Source organism: Cyprinus carpio, chromosome B11, assembly GCF_018340385.1.
Source record: "Cyprinus carpio isolate SPL01 chromosome B11, ASM1834038v1, whole genome shotgun sequence".
Taxonomy (NCBI): Eukaryota; Metazoa; Chordata; class Actinopteri; order Cypriniformes; family Cyprinidae; genus Cyprinus; species Cyprinus carpio.
The window spans coordinates 9348175-9366841 of record NC_056607.1 but is presented as its reverse complement, the minus strand read 5'-3'; the positions used below and the strand labels follow the sequence as shown (position 1 = coordinate 9366841).

The following is an 18667-nucleotide window of genomic DNA, read 5'->3' as shown; positions in this document are numbered from 1 at the left end:
ACCACCATCCAAATTCACTGCATGCTATGGGGGTCTGTTAAAACTCAATGCTCAAGGGAGGCATGACAGAAGTAGATTTCTGCTGAAACTTTACCTGCTGGTGTTGCTATTGGACAATGTTTCATTAGAAAAACAAGTCATTTAAACACTTTCTAATTTTATATTTTGTAATATTTGCATTTTTTTTTTTTTTTTTTTGTACTACAAATATTTTTTCATCCAATATTTTGAGGAGGCACTACCTTCCTTCCTATATATACATGTATATATCCTATATATACTATATATATATATATATATATATATATATATATATATATATATATATATATATATATATATATATACATACACATATCCAAAATTCTAATTACAGTAATGCATAATTTGTTATGATTTAATTATGTTTGATTTTGAATGATCTTAAAACAAGCCCCACTGTATTTAAGCAAAATAGAATTTCTTATTTCTTTATTTTGATTTAGGTGTCAAACATGACCTGGGCGTGGTCTTGGCAGATTTTGTGAGATTCACTCATCCTTATAAATGTAACTACAGTACCAATATTCTGTCTTTAAAATTAACTAATTGGCTTTTATGACTCTTTTATGTGCTGATACTGAGTGCCGTCTGCACTCATTGCCTCTTAAAGAATCGAATGCATTAGCAAATTAATTCAGACTCCTTAAACAGACACACACATTCACGCATGACTGCAAGCAAACACACATAAAATCAAACACGTGCACTTGTTTATCCCAGATAAATGCTACGGATGCACGTGTAGATATGCACGGCACACTTGGAAACAGAGGAGATGAGACTTTGGATAATTAAATTTGTCGGCCAAATAAACTCTCTATTTCTAAAGCTCTATTTCTGTTGTTTTCACTCTTCCCAGCATAGATCGGGTTTCCTTCAGAACAGGAAGTTTACTGAGGACACAGGACATTTGTCTCTCTTTCTCTTCTGTCTATCCATCTCCTTCCCAATTCCTTATCCTCTCCTCCTTCTCTTTCCGTCTCTGATCAATAATCTGTCTTGGCTGGCAAAGAATTCAAGGAAATGGTCCAATTATTCCATTTGCATAATTACAACAGTTTGCAAAGAGCCACAATCCCCTGGGTTGCAAAACGGCGGCCAGAATAAACGACCGGAGATATATGGGGTTGCTGTTCAAGTGCATTTTAAGGGGCCACTCACCCAAAAATAAAAAATTCTGTCATCATTCACTAACCTTCATGTCACCCTTGGAACAATAATAGAATTTTCATTCTTGGGAGAACTGTCCCTTTAAGAGCATGAGGTTTGAGTTGAGTTAGCTGAGTCATTCAGAAGTGTTCAACTTTCATGTTGTGTGTGTGTGAGGAGCTCTCAGGCGCACTGAAGCATAGGCAGCCATGAATATGTATCCCATACGGCAGCGCGTGATAAAGGGTGGGGGGGGGAGGGGGCATAGAGCGAAGGAGAGCTGGCAGCAGGAATATTCCAAAGCAACCCTGAGGAAGCCCGCATCACTTCCTCTCCCGCTCATTACTCATTACCCCCCATTATTATCACAAATGTTTCAGCTTCATGCATCCAAGAGAGAAACAATTTTTCAGTCAATTTGTCATTCTGTGGACAAATTTAATTTCTTTGCATATTGAATCTTTATGCTTTGTTTAAAACATCTAAAAGAGAAAAAAACGCATTTAAAAAATGTAAATGTTGTATGTGTTTTGAAGGTGTCATTATAGTACCACAGTATTCTTTTAAGTTTTTAAAAGAAATTAATGCTTTTATTAATGCAAAATTATTACTTTTATTTATTCATTAAGTAAAGAAATTTCAAATGTTACAAAAGACTTCAATTTTCATTAAATGTTGTTCTTTTGATTTTTCCATTCATCAAAGGATCCTGAAAAACTGTATCATAATTTCTACAAAAATATTAAGCAGTTTTAACATCAATATTAATGAGAAATGTTTCTCAAATCAGAAAATTAGAATTATTTCTGAGAAATCATGTGACACTGAAGACTGGAGTAATGATGCTGAAAATTCAGCTTTGCATCACAGAAATAAATTACATTTTAAAATATATTCGAAAAGAAAACTAGTATTTCACAATATTACTGTTTTTAGGATATTTGTGGTCAAATTAGTGCAGCCATGGTGAGCATAAAAGACTCAAAAACGTTAAAAAAAATCTTACCGACCTCAAACTTCTAAACAGTGGTGTAAATAAAAATATACATACAAGGACCACTTTATCTTAGTGTTATTTACTAGAACTAGAGTTAGTAGTAAGCAAGAAAATAACATCCAAATGAATAGGCTTCTAAGAAACAAAAATTGGATTAGGCTGGCTAGCTAAACTGAGCTAATTTTGCATTTTTCTGAATCAAACACTACAGGCCTCATTCATAAAACACAAGCAGAACAAATTTATGTCTCAAGTATTCCACAAAACCATTGTATTGAACTCAATCTGGCAATTTACATAAGAAGGCTTTATGTACAAATGGTTTTACGATTTACAAATAAATTTATTGCACTAGTGTTTGTGCCGCAATGTTTGTTGATCTTCATATTATGAACTCTAATGAGTTCTCGAGTCTCGAGAAGTGAACAATCAAGCTAAATGTCCAAATCTTTGCTTTCTAGCCAGAGCAAATTTCAGGAACACAGATCCTAATACAACAGCTGACATACATCAATAGTCCGTATGGGCACAAACACCTTCACATCCACCCCCATGACAGACGCTTCATCTTTCTGCACAACATCCATCAGCTCAGTCCAAATGTGGAAATATTTGGCTCTGGCTGTCAACCACCACAGTAAATGTTACTGCATCTCTAACCGCATGATTACATTGAAAGCCAAAACAACAGCTGGATATAAATAATAGTATTAAAGCAATCAATTTTGTAGCACATTTTTCTTTTACACACACACAAAAAATAATCTACCTGCGTTGTTAGTTGAGATGTTATAAATCACAAAGGTGTACATGACTATTTTCCAATCTCCCTGAATGAAATTACACATTCAGACATGTGTTACAGCATACTTCATTCAACATAATGGATCATGAGCTTATATAAATGTACATTGTCATATGTTAAACTGTTTATGCTGTGACAGGACTATAGCGACAATAACTCATTTTGAGGGGAAAATGCATGAAATCATTTACATTAAGACTGATAATGCATATTATGACAGTAAAAGTATTTATTTAGATTTTTAATGCTCACTTGACACTAAATGTAAATCATCCAGAGGGACAGGATAAATTAAAGCAATAAGCCCCAAGAAGCCGTTAGCTGTTATAAAATCACTGTAAACCACGGCTTCAGTGGGGCTTATTGCTTTTATAACACGGTTTCACAAAATAAAAACAATGTAAACAATGTAGTTGCTCAGAAATGGTTGTGGTTCCAACAAAGTGGTTGCCGAGCAACACACAAATGTAAACAAAGGTGTATGTTTGTAGAGTAATTTACAACAGCTTCGAACTTGGCTCAACCAATCAGAATCAAGGACCGGAACTATCCGTTTTATAATGATAAATATGTGACTGGAACTAATTAAAAGGCAGTGAAAAAGAGAAGAAAGAAAGAAAGAAAATGAATGAATGAATGAATTTGTGACTGGACAACAATGAAAAAGGACGTGAAAAAATATTAATAAAAGTAAAATAGATACTGACAAATTTGTGACTCAACCACAATGAAATGTGAATGAAAAAAATCAGTAAATATCAATCAAAATAACTAAACAGTGATAAATTTGTGACTGGATCACGATGAAAAGGGAATCAAAAAGAAAAACAATTGAAATATTAATTAAAAATTATAAACAATGATATTTTTACTGGACCACAATGAAAAAGATGTGAAAAAAAAACAAGAAATATTAATTAAAATAAATAAATAATGATAGATTTGTGACTAGACCACAATGAAAAAGCTGAAAAAGTAATAAAAAAAATACATTATAAATTTGTGACTGGACCACAATGAAAAGGCAGTGAAAAAACAAAAGAGAAGAAATATTTCATATTTAGATATTTAGCCAAAGCCACTAAACACCTCAAGGATTATCACCGCAGCATGCTACGACACAACAAATGCTCAGACACTCACACAGATACACACACACACACACACACACACAATATTGCTCAGCAGTACATGCTAAAGATCAATAACCACAATCTGAGCAGGAGCAGCTGTAGTTAATTTTCTTCCCCACAATCACCCACCACACACAGACATGCACACACACACACATTTATTTATAGTCTCATTATTCAAAAAAATCAGTGGCTAGAAAACTGCCTTTCTTCTCTCTTTCAATTCTTCACTCGTCTATCACAGAGTGTTGTTTTGCTAATCTGTTTTCTAATTCCCTCCGGCCACTACTTCCCCTCGCAAATGTGCTTTTCACCAATCCATCCATCCCTATTTAGTTTCCTTCGCCGCTCTAGACTGGTAATAGTTAGGAATGCATGCGAAAAATCACTGATTAAAGAATCAGTGTCTGTGCCATGGATTTAGTTTTTAGCAATTAGTTTGAACAGAGAAAGAATGCGATCGAAGATCATTACTTTGTTAGATGTGACAACAGGGAACAGAGGCCTCGCTCCTCCCCATGATTCCCTTCTTTTGGCTTAGTCATGCCAGAAACAGTACAAAGAGACAGATCTCTCACAGAAGAATAGGAGAAATCGCAAATATATCACCACAGAAATGGAAGAGGTGCCTTTTTAATCTTTTAGGAGGCACCTTTTTAGGATAATTTGAAATAAAGCAAAATTTATGAGATCATTGTTTTATTGTTGGTTTTGAAATAGGTTAATGAAACACAATTTTGACCAACAGTTTTAAAGAGTTTTGTCTTTCCTCTGATTCACGTATATATTCAGCTGTTTCTTTTTTTTGTACCTGCTTTAAGATGCTTAATCACACTTGAAAAAAAAGCTCATTTACTGTTGTCTAGAAGAAAAATCTTGTGTTTTTCTGCATAAATATAAAACAGAACTGTAGGTCACTTGAATTACTTACAGTTTGCAAATAGCTTTTACTTTAAAAAAATAAAAATACTACATATGCATGATCTCCAGGAATTTTAAAAGACTACCATAAATTTGGGTTCATCTTCTGCCTACCAAGACTGCATTTATTTGATAAAATACAGTAAAAAAAAAAAAAAAAAAAATTGTAAGCTGTTTTCTAACACACTGTAAAATTTCATTTATTCCTGTGATGCAAAGCTGAATTTTCTGCATCATAACTCCAGTCTTCAGAGTCATGTGATCTTTTACAAACCATTTTGATATGCTGATTGGATGCATCAAGAAACATTTATTATTATAAATGAAAACAGTTGTGCTGCTTAATATTTTTGTGGAAGCCATGGTACTTTTTTCAGGATTGCTTGATTAGTATAAAATTCAAATAAGCATTTATTTGAAATAAAAATATTATAAATGTCTTTACTGACCCGTTTGATCAATTTAATGCATCCTTGCTGAGCAAAAGTATTCATTTACTGCAGACATCAAATGTCAAATGATGATCAAGCAGTGTGATGGACGCTGCCACTACAGTCTGATTTGGATTCTATGTGTCGACTGGATGGTTGAGGTTCGAAAGCTGTTGCATGTTAAACTGGCGCAGAGAGCTGTAAGCTTCCACAGACCTCTGGATCAGATGCCAAAGCTAGCTCTGTGGAGAGTCATGTCTCAATTACAGCACATGCCCACGCTAGCACTGTGGATGAAATGAGCATGTTCATTTAAATGCTAATATTCTGGTTGTATAGCATTAGATTACGCCCTAGATAATTTATAACAGCACGAAATGTCAGGTTAGATTCTAATTACCACAAAATGGACTAGATTATACAAGATAGCATCATGCAAGCCTGAAAATACACTCTGTGCAGGGTTATAGTAAACATAAACTGAAACCATAAAAACAGGTCATTACTTTAAATAAAACAAGCTTGAAAGGGTTTCTCCATCCCAGAATGAAAATGTTGTTATTATTCACTTACCCCAAAGTCATTCCAAACCTGTAAAAGCTTTGTTCGTCTTCGGAACACAATTTAAGATATTTTGGATGGAAACCGGGAGGCTTGAGACTGTCCCATAGACTGCCAAATAAATAACAGTGTCAAGGTCCAGGAAAGTATGAAAAGCATCGTCAGAATAGTCTATCTGCCATCAGTGATTCAACCGTAACGTTATGAAGCGACGAGAATACTTTTTGTATGCGAAGAAAACAAAAATAATGACTTTATTCAACAATTCATCTCATCTGTGTCTCTCCGCATCACGGTAGCGCCATTTTGATCACAAACTGCGTACACTATTCTGTGTCAGCCGTGCCACAAGGATACATTTTCTATGTGTATTTACACTTTGATTTAAATGAAAACAGCACATCCGTGTGGTGCGGCTTGAGGTTGAACCACTGATGGCAGATGGACTATTCTGACCATGTCTTTCATACTTTTATGGACCTTGACACTGTTATTTACTTGGCAGTCTATGGGACAATCACACACCTCCAGGTTTTCATCCAAAATATCTTAAATTGTGTCCCGAAGACAAACAGAGCTTTTACAGGTTTTGGAACGACATGGGGGTAAGTGATTAATGACAAAATTTTCATTTTGGGGTGGAGTATCCCTTTAACTTAAATATTTATTTTTTTTAAATCTTAAAATTATTTTATTTCAGCTAGTTGCAACATTTTTCGTTTTGATTTTTGACTTGTTGTAATAAAATAACAACCTGAAATAAAATTCATAAAAACTATATAGACATTTAAGAAAATTTAAACTAGTAAAAACATTAAAACACACAACAAAAATGCAAAAATTAACAAAAATTAAATAATTAGTTCACCCAAAAATGAAACCTCTGTCATTAGTTACTCAACCTCAAGACCTTTGTTTATCTTCGGAACACAAATCTGAGAGCTTTCTGACCCTCCATAGACAGCAACACAACTGACACATTCAAGGCCCAGAAAGTTAGTACGGACATCATTAAAATAGTAGACATTCAGTCATAATGTTATGGAGCTAAGAGAATACTTTTTGTGTTTAAAGAAAAAAAGAACTGAAAAAAAGGGAGTGAACGTGCATCAAAGACTGACACGGAAGAGAAGAAATTGTTGAATAAAGTTTTGTTGTTATTTTTAATGTTCACAAAATGTATTCTTCCAACCTCATAAAATTACAGGTGAATCACTGATGTACTGGAATATTTTAATGATGTCCTTACTACCTTTCTGGGCCTTTAACGCGGTCAAACCCTTGTTGTCTACTGAGGGTCAGAAAGCTCTCGGATTTCATCAAAAATATCTTTATTGGTGTTCCGAAGATGAACGAAGGTCTTACAGGTTTGACACAACATGAGGGTGAGTAATTAATGACAGAATTGTTATTTTTGGGTAAACTAACCCTTTAAAATTTTATTATTCATAAATAACTAAAATTGAAATAAAACTCAACTAAAATTAAAATGAATGCTGATCAAAAACTGATTCATAATATGAATAAAAACTATAATCACACTGTGGTACAGTGAGATGTGGTTCTGAGATGCTAGATGACAACAGAACAGTAGTGACTAAAAGTGAGCACAGTTTATTAATTTTAAGCATTAAATTCATGATCTAAATCTGGTCTTTCCATTAGCTTTCTCAGTCATGCTGAAACATGCTGTGTGGATCATTATTCTCCTCGATACCATCATGTTTAAACACAGGCCATCAAATCTTATTACTGTACAAATCAAAAACAAGTCAGCCCCCACTAATCCTCTCTGTATTGGCTTTCTTTCAGGCACCCGTGGGGCCGAGAAATTGAGAAAGCAGAAAAAGGAGGCAGAGAAAAAGAGGAGGAGACAGAGAGAGAGAGAGAAAGACCACAAAAATAACCAACCACACTTGAGCTAAACTAGCCCATAACACCTGAGGACATTCTCACTCATCCGTTCACCTCACCTCTGAGTCCTGAGCTACAAAAGAGCCATTAGCACCAAGCACAAGCCACCCAACGGATGTACCCAATCATCATTCATCAACGCCCAGCTATTAACAGCACGGAAACCATCAATCTAAGACGAGAGGACCGTTGGAGAAGAACTAGACTAAGATCAAGAGGTTGCTAGTCTATTTACATCAATACCTTTTCTCGACCCACTGACCAAAAGGATTAACCAGACTTAATGGAAGGTCAAAAGCAACATTATTACAACCCTTTTCAGATGAATTTTTTGTTTGTTGTCACAAGACCTCACTATATGATGCATGATTAATTCAGCGAGCTGCGTCTACTTATCAGCTTTGAAATAATTAGATTTTCATCCAATTGTCTACTGTAAATAATGGCTTTATCACTCTGGCAATGGAAAAGTCAGCTTGAGCGCATTGCATTATGGGATGCAGCATCCCATATTCTGTGCTCTAACTGCATACTGCACATTTTGGCAAATGTAGTATGTCAAGAGTATTTCATTCATAAAATCTGCATACTGGGCATGGTATACAGTACTTACTATGCACAGTATGCTTCATATGGCATCCTGAGCATCCCAAGTGATACCCTGTGACGAAGGATCCTTCCCTGATCAGCAACAGCGCGGCCTACCCTTCGCCTGCCCACCTCCAGAATCACAGCAGGAACATGTGGCCACGAGGAGGGGTGTGAAAATGAAGCACTGCTAACAGCATGTGATGACGTGTGCCTTATACTAATTGTGTCTGGTGACCGCTGCTGTATAATCCAGCCTGCCGTGTCTCCTCTGTGAAGCCGGCATCTTCAGTAGCATGTACAAGTACAAGTGTCCTTGAGGTCCAGACGTGCTGGAGGACATGGATGGACTAGGCCTAGTGTACACTATAAGACTGAAGGTCAGCAAATAATATTGAGGATATTCTTGAAATTGCTTAGCACTGATTTGTACAGAAAAAAAAAAAATAATAATTATAAAAATAAAAAATTGTTGCTCTTGCTATTTCAATGGCTGTTGCTCACTGCTACTCTCTTGCTTGCAGAAAAAGGGTGGATGGATTTCAAACAAGTTATATACTTATATATTTAACTTATAAACTTATATATTTATTGTAGTGTCCAGAATACTAAAAGCATAAAAAAAGGAGGTAAAAAAAGGAGCATTTTGCAGAATAAATTAAAAATTTATACTAAATACATATGATGAAAAAAAAAAACAGTGTTGGTTAAGGAAATATATTTTTAAATTGAAAATATGCTTTGTTTAATCCTTAAAATGCCAAAATATATTACAGTATGTATACAGTAGGCAGAAATTGAAATACATTTAAAATTTATGCTAACTGTATGATGAAAAACAATGTTGGTTAGGAAATCTATTTTTAAATTGAACACATATTTTGTTTAAACTTTCAAAAAATTCTGAAATATATTACTTCAAGGGGAAAGAGGAATTTCAAAAACATTTAAAATTTATGCTAAAGAGATGATTAAAAAAAAAGGTTGATTAAGCAAGTATATATTTTAAGTGTATTTTGTTTAAACTTTTAAATGCTAAAATATATTACAATATGCACTTCGAGGGGCAGAAAAGCATTTTGTAAAGTAAATTTACAATTTATGCTAAAATATACAGTATGATGCTCGTTAAGGAAATATATACACTTAGATGTGAATGCAAAAAGATTTTTACAAATATATTTAGAACAATGTATTTAGATTAAAAATGTAAAAAGGTCCATGAATATAAATAAATAATTTATATTATAAAATATTGTATTATATTATATACAATATTATAAATAAAACTAAATATTTATGTAAATATGTTTTAAAATCTATACTAATATACAAATATAAACAGAAAATACCATTCATGAGATTATGTAGTTGTATACATTGCTTTATTAGCAAAACGAGTAAAATAGGAGACTTATTGTAATGATATCTGTCAGGTAAGGACATTTTATGTTTATGGTTAAGCTGATGCAAACCATTTTATTTGTACCTACATTTTCATATCTCTTTCTGGATACTGTGCATCTCTTGGATCATTTTTGTTTGCATATTTTGTTCATTAAGCCTCTTTGAAAAATATTACCATGAGTCATTTTACATTTACATTTATGCACTTGGCAGATGCTTTTTATCCAAAGCAACCTACATTGCATTTAAAATACACATTTTATGAGTGATTTGCAGCATTTATATTCAAATGAACAGATAAACAAATACATAATAACATGCATACAATGTCTGATCACGTAATCTTAACTCCAAGGGCTTCATAAGAAACCTCTTGCATGTCTAATCTTGTTACTTTCCACCACAGGGCACTAACTGTGTCACAGTAGCACTGTCACTGGATATGTACCTACAGCTCTGCTAATGTCCTTTCCCATTTTCTGGGCACTGCACGAACACACACATACACACACACGCGCGCACAGGTGTTTGCTGGGAGCTGTGGTGACACCGTCCTGATTTAACCTTGAGGACTTAGAAGAAGGGACAGTATCACGCAAAGGAGAAATGAAACACACACACACACACATTTTCACAGATTGGCTGAGCATAAGCCTGTCTAACTTGCATATCCAATCTCATTTGTGTATTTCAGTGTCCCTGTTCTAGTATCCCCTGCATTGTAACCATGATTCCATTCTACGCCACACATCTGCTCCTCAATAGTGAGCTTGCAATAATTTAATATTTATGCAAACTAAATGCAAGGTCATTTTCTCTTTTAATACAGAGCCATGAAATAATCAGAACATGCTGCTTCTTACATTTTTCTTTTGAGAAACAACTGCTAATCTCAAATATGTCTCCTCTGAAGTTTTAGAAAATATCTCAACACTGTGCTCAGATTTAAAGAAGACCTATTATGCCCCTTTTTACAATATGGAATATAAGTCTCAGGTGTCCCCAGAATGTGTATGTCTATAAAGTTTCAGCTCAGAATACCCCAGAGATCATTTATTATATAATTTTGAAAATGCCTATTTTGAGTGAAAGCAGAACAGTTGTCATGCATGCATCTTTAAATGCAAATGAGCTGCTGCTCCCCGCCCCCTTTTCCAGAATAGGGCTGTGCCTTTACAGCTAGTACCTCAGATACTCTGCTAAATACATCTGTTTGATTTTGATTATTGTGTTTATCATGCAGAAATGATGCATTTTAAACCATATTAGTTTAAACTTCTGATATATGATTTTCTGAGTGCACACATCCGAAGCACGCGTGCACAGAAAGTGGCTGTCACATGGTAGGTGAGTACTAAACTAACTTCTCTTTCATGTGTTATTGCGCTTAAACTGTCAAATACACAAAAGTTTATGTTAAAAACACACGAGTTACAAAAACAGTCGATTATGACTGTGAAGATAAACAGCTAGGAAAGAAATTGCATGTTTATATTAAATCTGTGTGCCAGCAGCTTAATATACAATAAATAAATCAATAAATCACTGCTCTCTTGTCTCCTCTGAGGCTGGGACTCTAAATAAGCCTTGTTCAGACTGTCAGCCCAAATTCGATTTTTGTGCAAATCCGATTGAAATCCGGTCATATTTAGATAGTCTGAACGGCAACAAACTACAAGAAATCCATTTTGAGCTACATTCGTATGTGGTTTGGAATCCTATTCAAATTGCATTTCAGGAAATCCGTTTCAGTCTGACTGGTCAGATTGGATTTAGTTTAGATTTTTCACGTTCTCACGGCATGTAAAACGTAAACACGTCAGACGTTTTTGTAGAAAATATAATAAATGTCTTTGCAGAAACAAGCTTGTGTTGTTGTGAACTTTATGTCAAGTGGAAAAAGACAATATACTGCTAGTATACTTACCTTTATGAGTGTTGAAACCAGTGGAGATGGAATAAAGTCGCACATTCCAGCTTCCTGCATTTGCTGCCTCATAAGATGAAATCCATAATACTAATAATAATCCCGCACGACAGCAACATGTTGTCACGTCGTAAGACAACATCTGTATTGCAAACTGTATTGCTGTTATTGTTGTTTTTAGCATTTGCATAACAACGCAACGGCATTGACCTAGTAACCAACACACATTCAGTAAAACGCAAGAGTACTTATGGAAACAAATTGGATATGAACAGTTGCAATACACTGTGTGGACAATCAGTTACTGTCCACTGGAAATGCACAAAATCGGATTTGGGCTGACAGTCTGAACGAGGCTATAGTGTTCTGTGCTCGTCAGTGCAGCCAAAGACAAAAAGTTAACATGCTTTGCTTGAACTTTCACCATGGCATTAGAACTGGTACATCGTTGTTGCTCGTGAAACACAATGGGTGGAAATGTGCAGATTAAGAAGCGGTAATATTATAATAAGATCCCCTTTCTACATCACAGGGGAGCAAAATCTGAGTGGCTCGTTTTACACAAGCTTGCAGAGAAAGGCTCCTTTTTTTATATTTCGTGGGTTTGTGGATGCAACTGGGACACAATTTCAGCACTTAAACACAGAAAAAGTTCGATTTTCATGATATGTCACCTTTAACAGTAGAGATAAATCTTAAAGATAAAGGTTCCAAAAGAGAGTTTTTGAAATGATACCACAGAAGAACCATTTTTGGTTCCTCAAGGAACCTTTGAGCGAACAGTTCTTAAAAGAGCCAGTTTTACATTATTGTGAAGGACATTTGAATAATCTAAAGAACTACTTCTATTACTAAGAACCTTTTGTGTGATGAAAAAACGGATTTTCTATATGGATCCATCGATGCCAATTAGGAACCTCTATGTTGAAGAGTACATGAGAACTAAATCTCCTGAGTGTGATTTTATCCTGTTCTTCCAGGCTGTATTTGCTCCAGGTCATTCAGGTTATTTAGCTGTCACTTGTTCACTGCACTTTTCAAATAATGTATTTGCCCAGGGCTTTTATTAAGCCACTTCAATGTTAAATTGGCCTTGTGTGTAGAAACTGACCTGTTGATAATCAACTTCCTCACAAGCTTCAGTTTCTAGTGACCTAAGACAGAATCTTCAGCAACACTCTGTCTTATTTTGCATCATCCCTTCTTTCTTCAATTTCATTAAGAAACCCATTTTCACCTCAGGACTGCTAATTTATGCATTCTGTAGTCTCCACAATCTCCACCGATGTCTTTCAGACATACTGTACAACCTGAATACATGAACTGGAGGATTTTTTATCTAGAAAATGTGATAGTAATTGAAATGATTCACTAGTTATTTGCAAGGAAATTATGTCTCCACATTGTTTTTTATTCAAATAAACTTCTGCAGCCTAGAAACTGAATATTTCAGCAAATGGCATGTTCCAGCTTTTTATTTTAGTTAAAACACTTTTATTTTCTAACAAAACAGTCGCACTGCAATGACACATTACGAGATTTGGGGGAATACACTCCGCCTGCTTAAAGTTTTTTTTTTTTTGCATGCATGCATGCATGCATTATCTGCACTGTTTTCGCATCCAAATCTCTAAAGGAATTATGCAAAACGGGTAACTTCACAAACATGGTCTAAACAGTGCATAACGATGTTTGCTCAATCTAGCCCCCTGAACCGGCTCTTGAAAATGCATAAAGTGCATTTGGTTGCACTGTGCATCAGGAAATAGGTCTCTTCACTGTCATTTGATCAGTAACTGCTGCCAAGATCACTAGAAAATGTTCACAAACATCTCTTTTAATTAAACCACACCAATAATTGCAGTAGGCAAATTTACTTTTGTGCATACAACACAATAAGCATAATTTGCATAGAAAGGAGAACTGTTTGTGTTAAAATGAATGGCAATGAATTAATTTAAATATGCATTGAAACCTGGTTAAACTCAACTGAGAGTAGTTTAGTGAGATGAATGTGAAACACAACACAACCGAGCGCTTAAAATGTCACTAAATTCCAATGTGAAATACAATTCAGTCAAATGCATGATGCCATATGGTGCCTTAGAGGATGGGTGCATAGAGTAACAGAGAACAAGATGGATGGAGAGGACATAGGACGAGGAAGAGAGAGGAAGAAGCGCAGAGTGAGGATGTGTTACAGGAAAGGAGCCAAAAAGAGAGCTGGATGACAGAGACAGAGAAAAAGAGACGACAAGGAATTAGATGAAGGAAAACAAAGTCTCTCAGACAAGCATTTGTCCTTGACATTTCTTCATCTCCAGGCCACGTGCAGGGTGCTGACGGAGTGTGATTTAACTAGGCCACTGCCCTACTCTCAAAAACACAGATAGACAGGACGAGGTGAGACTGTGAGAAAACAAATATCTTCGGTCCACAGCTGCTGAATGCATGAGAGTGATCTTGAACCATCACACATTTTTGTAGGTATTAAATCAATAAAGTATGAGAGGTCTTTATTTCTTTAAAGAAACAGTTTTATATTTCTCCATTATTTTTAATTCGATTATGCTATTGGCAATGCTTGGAACTGAATTATTTCCCTCATTAAAGGCTGGTAAGTACAAAGTCTTTGTCTTTTTGTTCTATTTTCAAATACTTTTTGACTTTTGTTTATTAACCTTGTTGCTGGTTGGCTTGGTTCATGCCTGTAACTTTTATATTGAAGACTGTTTTAAAATCTCTTTGGGAATAATGGACGGAAAGAATATCTACAGAACCAAGACTGCTGAAAAAGTGGGCAGGCACTGTTGCACTCTATAGCAACTTGACAGATTAAATAAAGAATTAATGTCATGTGCGGTCACACTTACTGCATGCAAATATATGCCATTCTACAATGGCTTTGAATGAGTTGTATTTTAAGCCATAACTGTCTAAAATGTGTTTCAGTATCTGTGGCTTTGGCGTGTCCATTGACAGAGAGCCACATCCGATTTAATAATGAAATATTAATGATTATAAGAGCCTCTTTCCAGAAGTGCCACATAAAAGACAGACAACTCAAAGAAGAAATCAGCTGTGAAGAGACTTAAAGAGCATGAGAGTGGGTGGAAAAAAAGAGTGAGAGTGTGATTACACAGTTGAGTGAGACACAGAACAGAGGAGAAGAAAGGAACACAGCCCACAGATGACACCAAAACTGGAGGCAGGATGAGCAACCTTGGCAACACAAGAATTCAAAGACAAGGCGTATCCCTCAAGTAGGCAACTTTAACTGATCACCAGCTATAAATTAGTCTTGAAGATAAAGTTAACCCAAAATGAACATTATGTTATCATTTATTCACCATCTTGTCGTTTCAAACCTGTATGGCTTTCTGTGTGACATTATTAAAAAGAGTCGTTTTGACCAATGTTCACGCTACTCTTAATTTGTAAGAATTCAGATTTTTTTTAAATATTTTGTCATTAACTTTTATGTTCCACAGATTAAAGAAAAATCATATGGATTTGACTAAAGTATAGTTCACCCAAAAATTTAAATTCGGTCAATAAAATTACCCAAATGTCGTTCCAAACCTGTAAGAGCTTCATTACACAAATTAAGATATTTTTGATGAAATCCATGAGCTTTCTGACACTCCATAGACAGCAACGCAACTTACAAGTTCAAGGCCCAGAAAGTTAGTAAGGACATCATTAAAGTAGTCCATTTGACATCAGTGGTTTTATGTAATTTTATAAAGCTACGAGAATACTTTTTGTGTGTAAAGAAAACAAAAATGCATGTGCATTTTTATTTTGATGAACGAAGGTCTTATGGGTTTGGAACAACATGAGGGTGAATAATTAAGGACAGATTTTTCATTTTTGGGTGAACTATATCTTTACATTTTTTTTTTTAAATGTAATAATGTAATAACATACTCTACTGTTCAAAAGTATGGGGTCAGCTCAATTTTTTATTTTATTCAAATAAGTCTTTCCAGCTCACCAATACCTGATCAAAAATACAGAAATTTTTAATTTAAAATAACTGTTTTCTATTTTAACATATTTTAAAATGTAATTTATTTCTGTGATAAAAAAGCCAAATTTTCAGAAAACATTCTAATATGCTGATTTGGTGCTAAAGAAACATTTCTTTTTATTAGCAATGTTGAAAACAGCTGCTTAATATTTTTCTGGAAACAGTGATACAGTTTTCTTAGGATTCTTTTGAACAGTAGTGTACATCAAAAGCCATGAGTAGACAATAAATGATCTATAAATGCCATAATGTATTATTTATACATCTTAGCAAGATTCACTCTTAATAAAACTAAAGGTTCCACGGAGGGTCTTACAGAACAAGCTGATGTTATTAGAGAACATTTTTAATTTCTATAGTTCTTTAGAAGGTTATCAGTTTACCGGTGCTACAAAAAAATGTATGTTGTGAATGGCAGATATCTAGGACAAACATAGTGATCTGGAGAACATATAATGTAACATCAAGAACTTATTCCCCATAGAACCATACAGTATCTCAAAAACCCAAGAAAACGGGTCTTAATAGGAAGAATTACTGCAAAGAACCCTTATTTTTACTCAAGCATAGCTTCTTATCATTCTGCATGTAAGGTAACGTAACCATCCTAACCTGATTCTCCTCGTGGGTCACTCGCATCTGTTCTTTGAGGATGGATGTGCGAGCTGCCTCCTCTTTCCTCATCACGCGTTCTTTCTTCAGCTCAGGGCTCCAGAAGCTCTTGATGCTATTGGTGGAAGAGCCCAGCTTGCTGTCCTTCAGGTCCAGCTCCCTCCGTAGTAGCTCATTTTCCCTATGCATGTCCCGCAGCTGTGCTTGGAGCTCCAAAAGTTCACCTCCACTGCCCCTAACCGCCTGTCGCAGCAGGGCTGACGGCGTCCCCTGGTGGTGGAGCATAGACAGTGAGCCCAGATCTCCATAAGACAGCAGGTCGGCGTGCGGGAGTCCTGCCGTTGCGATATTAGGGGTGCTGCCCATGGCCGTAACCCGACCGCCGTACATCGCTCGACTCGTGGCCCGACCGAGCGTCAGGGTGCCTTTAGGGTAAGTAGCCGTGGATCCGATGCCTTCATGGTCGCTCAAGTACATTGGGCCAGATGTTGCGTAGGCAGCGTTGAGGGACTGGATGTTCTCCATGGATAAGGTCTTGCTGCCCGAACTGCCACTGTTGGCTCGACGGTGGCCCAACCGAGGAGAGCGGGGCAGCCGTGGGGAGCGAGCAGGGCTGCCCTCGATGTGGCCGACGGCACGCGCACTGCCATACATCTCCCGAGGTTCTGTAACACTGAGAGTCTGTAAGAAAAGCCCCTTCACAGAACGACAAGGGTGTTTACTGCGTCCTAGAGAAGAGAAGAGAAGTCACACACTTCAAAATGCAGTCAAACACTTCAAAATGGCTGCAACAAAGTGGCTTTGTGTATTGTCTGGAACAATTCTTCGCTTTCATTTACAACAGCCTAGAGCTAATCAAAATGCAAAGATGTATTAAGTTCCGTTGTGAAACACAATGAGACACTGTATTCTTTTTCATTTCAGAGACAACGTAAGTTCCTTCAAATTTCTGCCAGAGGTGGGTTCAATATAACGCCGGTGTCTATTCTTCAGAAAGATGAGTCAAAATGAAAAGTGCCCCACAGTTTTTCTCAGAGGTGGGGACCACTTGCTGCTTGCGGGGATGACGCTGATGCTGTGGAGAGGGTTGCTATGGCAACAGTGACTGAGATGATGGAGGAGAGCGCACCTGTTTTCACTCGTATGAAAAGTGAGGATGTGTAGGCATTCATGTGCATTTGAGGGAGTGAGAGAGAGTGAGAAATGTACATTTATTCTGACATTAAACGAAGCCAGTCTTGCAGATGGCCTGCTCATCTGTGCACTTCCGTGCCAGAGAAAGGACACATTCAGCTTTCATCTTTCCGGACGGAGACCATATGTAGCGTGCCATACTGGACAAACAGGGAAAAAAAAAGGGAAAGGGCTGCACCCGAATGCCAAGATTTTTTTTTTTTTTTTGGTGCTTGCCAGTGCAAAACCCTTTTCTGGATTGTTGCTTACTGTTACGAGTCAAAATAACTCTCCTGTTAAATATACAGTAAAAACGGCAGCCAGAAAGTCATGGTAAAATATATATATTATGGGATTGTTAATCACCAAGCTTTTATCTTAAAATGTACTTATAACCACCATGATAATACTGGTGGGAAAATAGAAAGCCACATATTAAATCAGTTTTAAATGGTTTTTAACTTGGAAAAAAGACATATAATTGACAGTGTTTTACTGTAAAACACTAATCTGATGCAACCGTATATGGTAAGATACTTTAGAGTTAATCGATAAACAGGTTTCTACTGTAGCATTTTTTACCGTTTTTTTCTCTGTAAAAATTATAAACATTTTTACAGAGTTGATGTAAGCTAAGTCAATTCCAGCGGGGGAAAAAACACCTCTCCTACGGACTAAGCTGCTCAATTTGAGGTATCACTCACGTCTGAAGCACAAATGCTGAAGGATCAGTTATGCCCAGAAGTTAGTTCAAACCTTGGCATGAGCATATGGTGTTTGCCTCAGGAAACACTAATTAACCTACACTTTCTGAGGCTTCATTTTCTGTTCCAACACCAAGGTCATGGGTTTGCTTTCCAGGGAACACATGATAAGATGTACACTTTGAATGCACTGTAAGTCATTTTGATGAAAGTATCTGCCAACAGCATAAATTAAACAAGCAATGCTGCTTTTGGTCTCAACTGAAGTAG

At 36.1% G+C, this 18667-nt stretch overlaps 1 protein-coding gene across 3 annotated transcripts in view; it reads right to left on the bottom strand.

The window, feature by feature from the left end:
* erc2 (ELKS/RAB6-interacting/CAST family member 2) overlaps positions 1–18667 on the bottom strand; it is a 53539-nt gene that overhangs the window by 32768 nt on the left and 2104 nt on the right. For all 3 annotated transcript variants that reach the window (XM_042733790.1, XM_042733793.1, XM_042733792.1), the window contains exon 2: positions 16521–17248. In XM_042733790.1, coding sequence (XP_042589724.1) covers positions 16521–17174 — 654 coding nt within the window. In that variant the 5' untranslated portion in view covers positions 17175–17248. The remainder of the gene's footprint in view (positions 1–16520; positions 17249–18667) is intronic.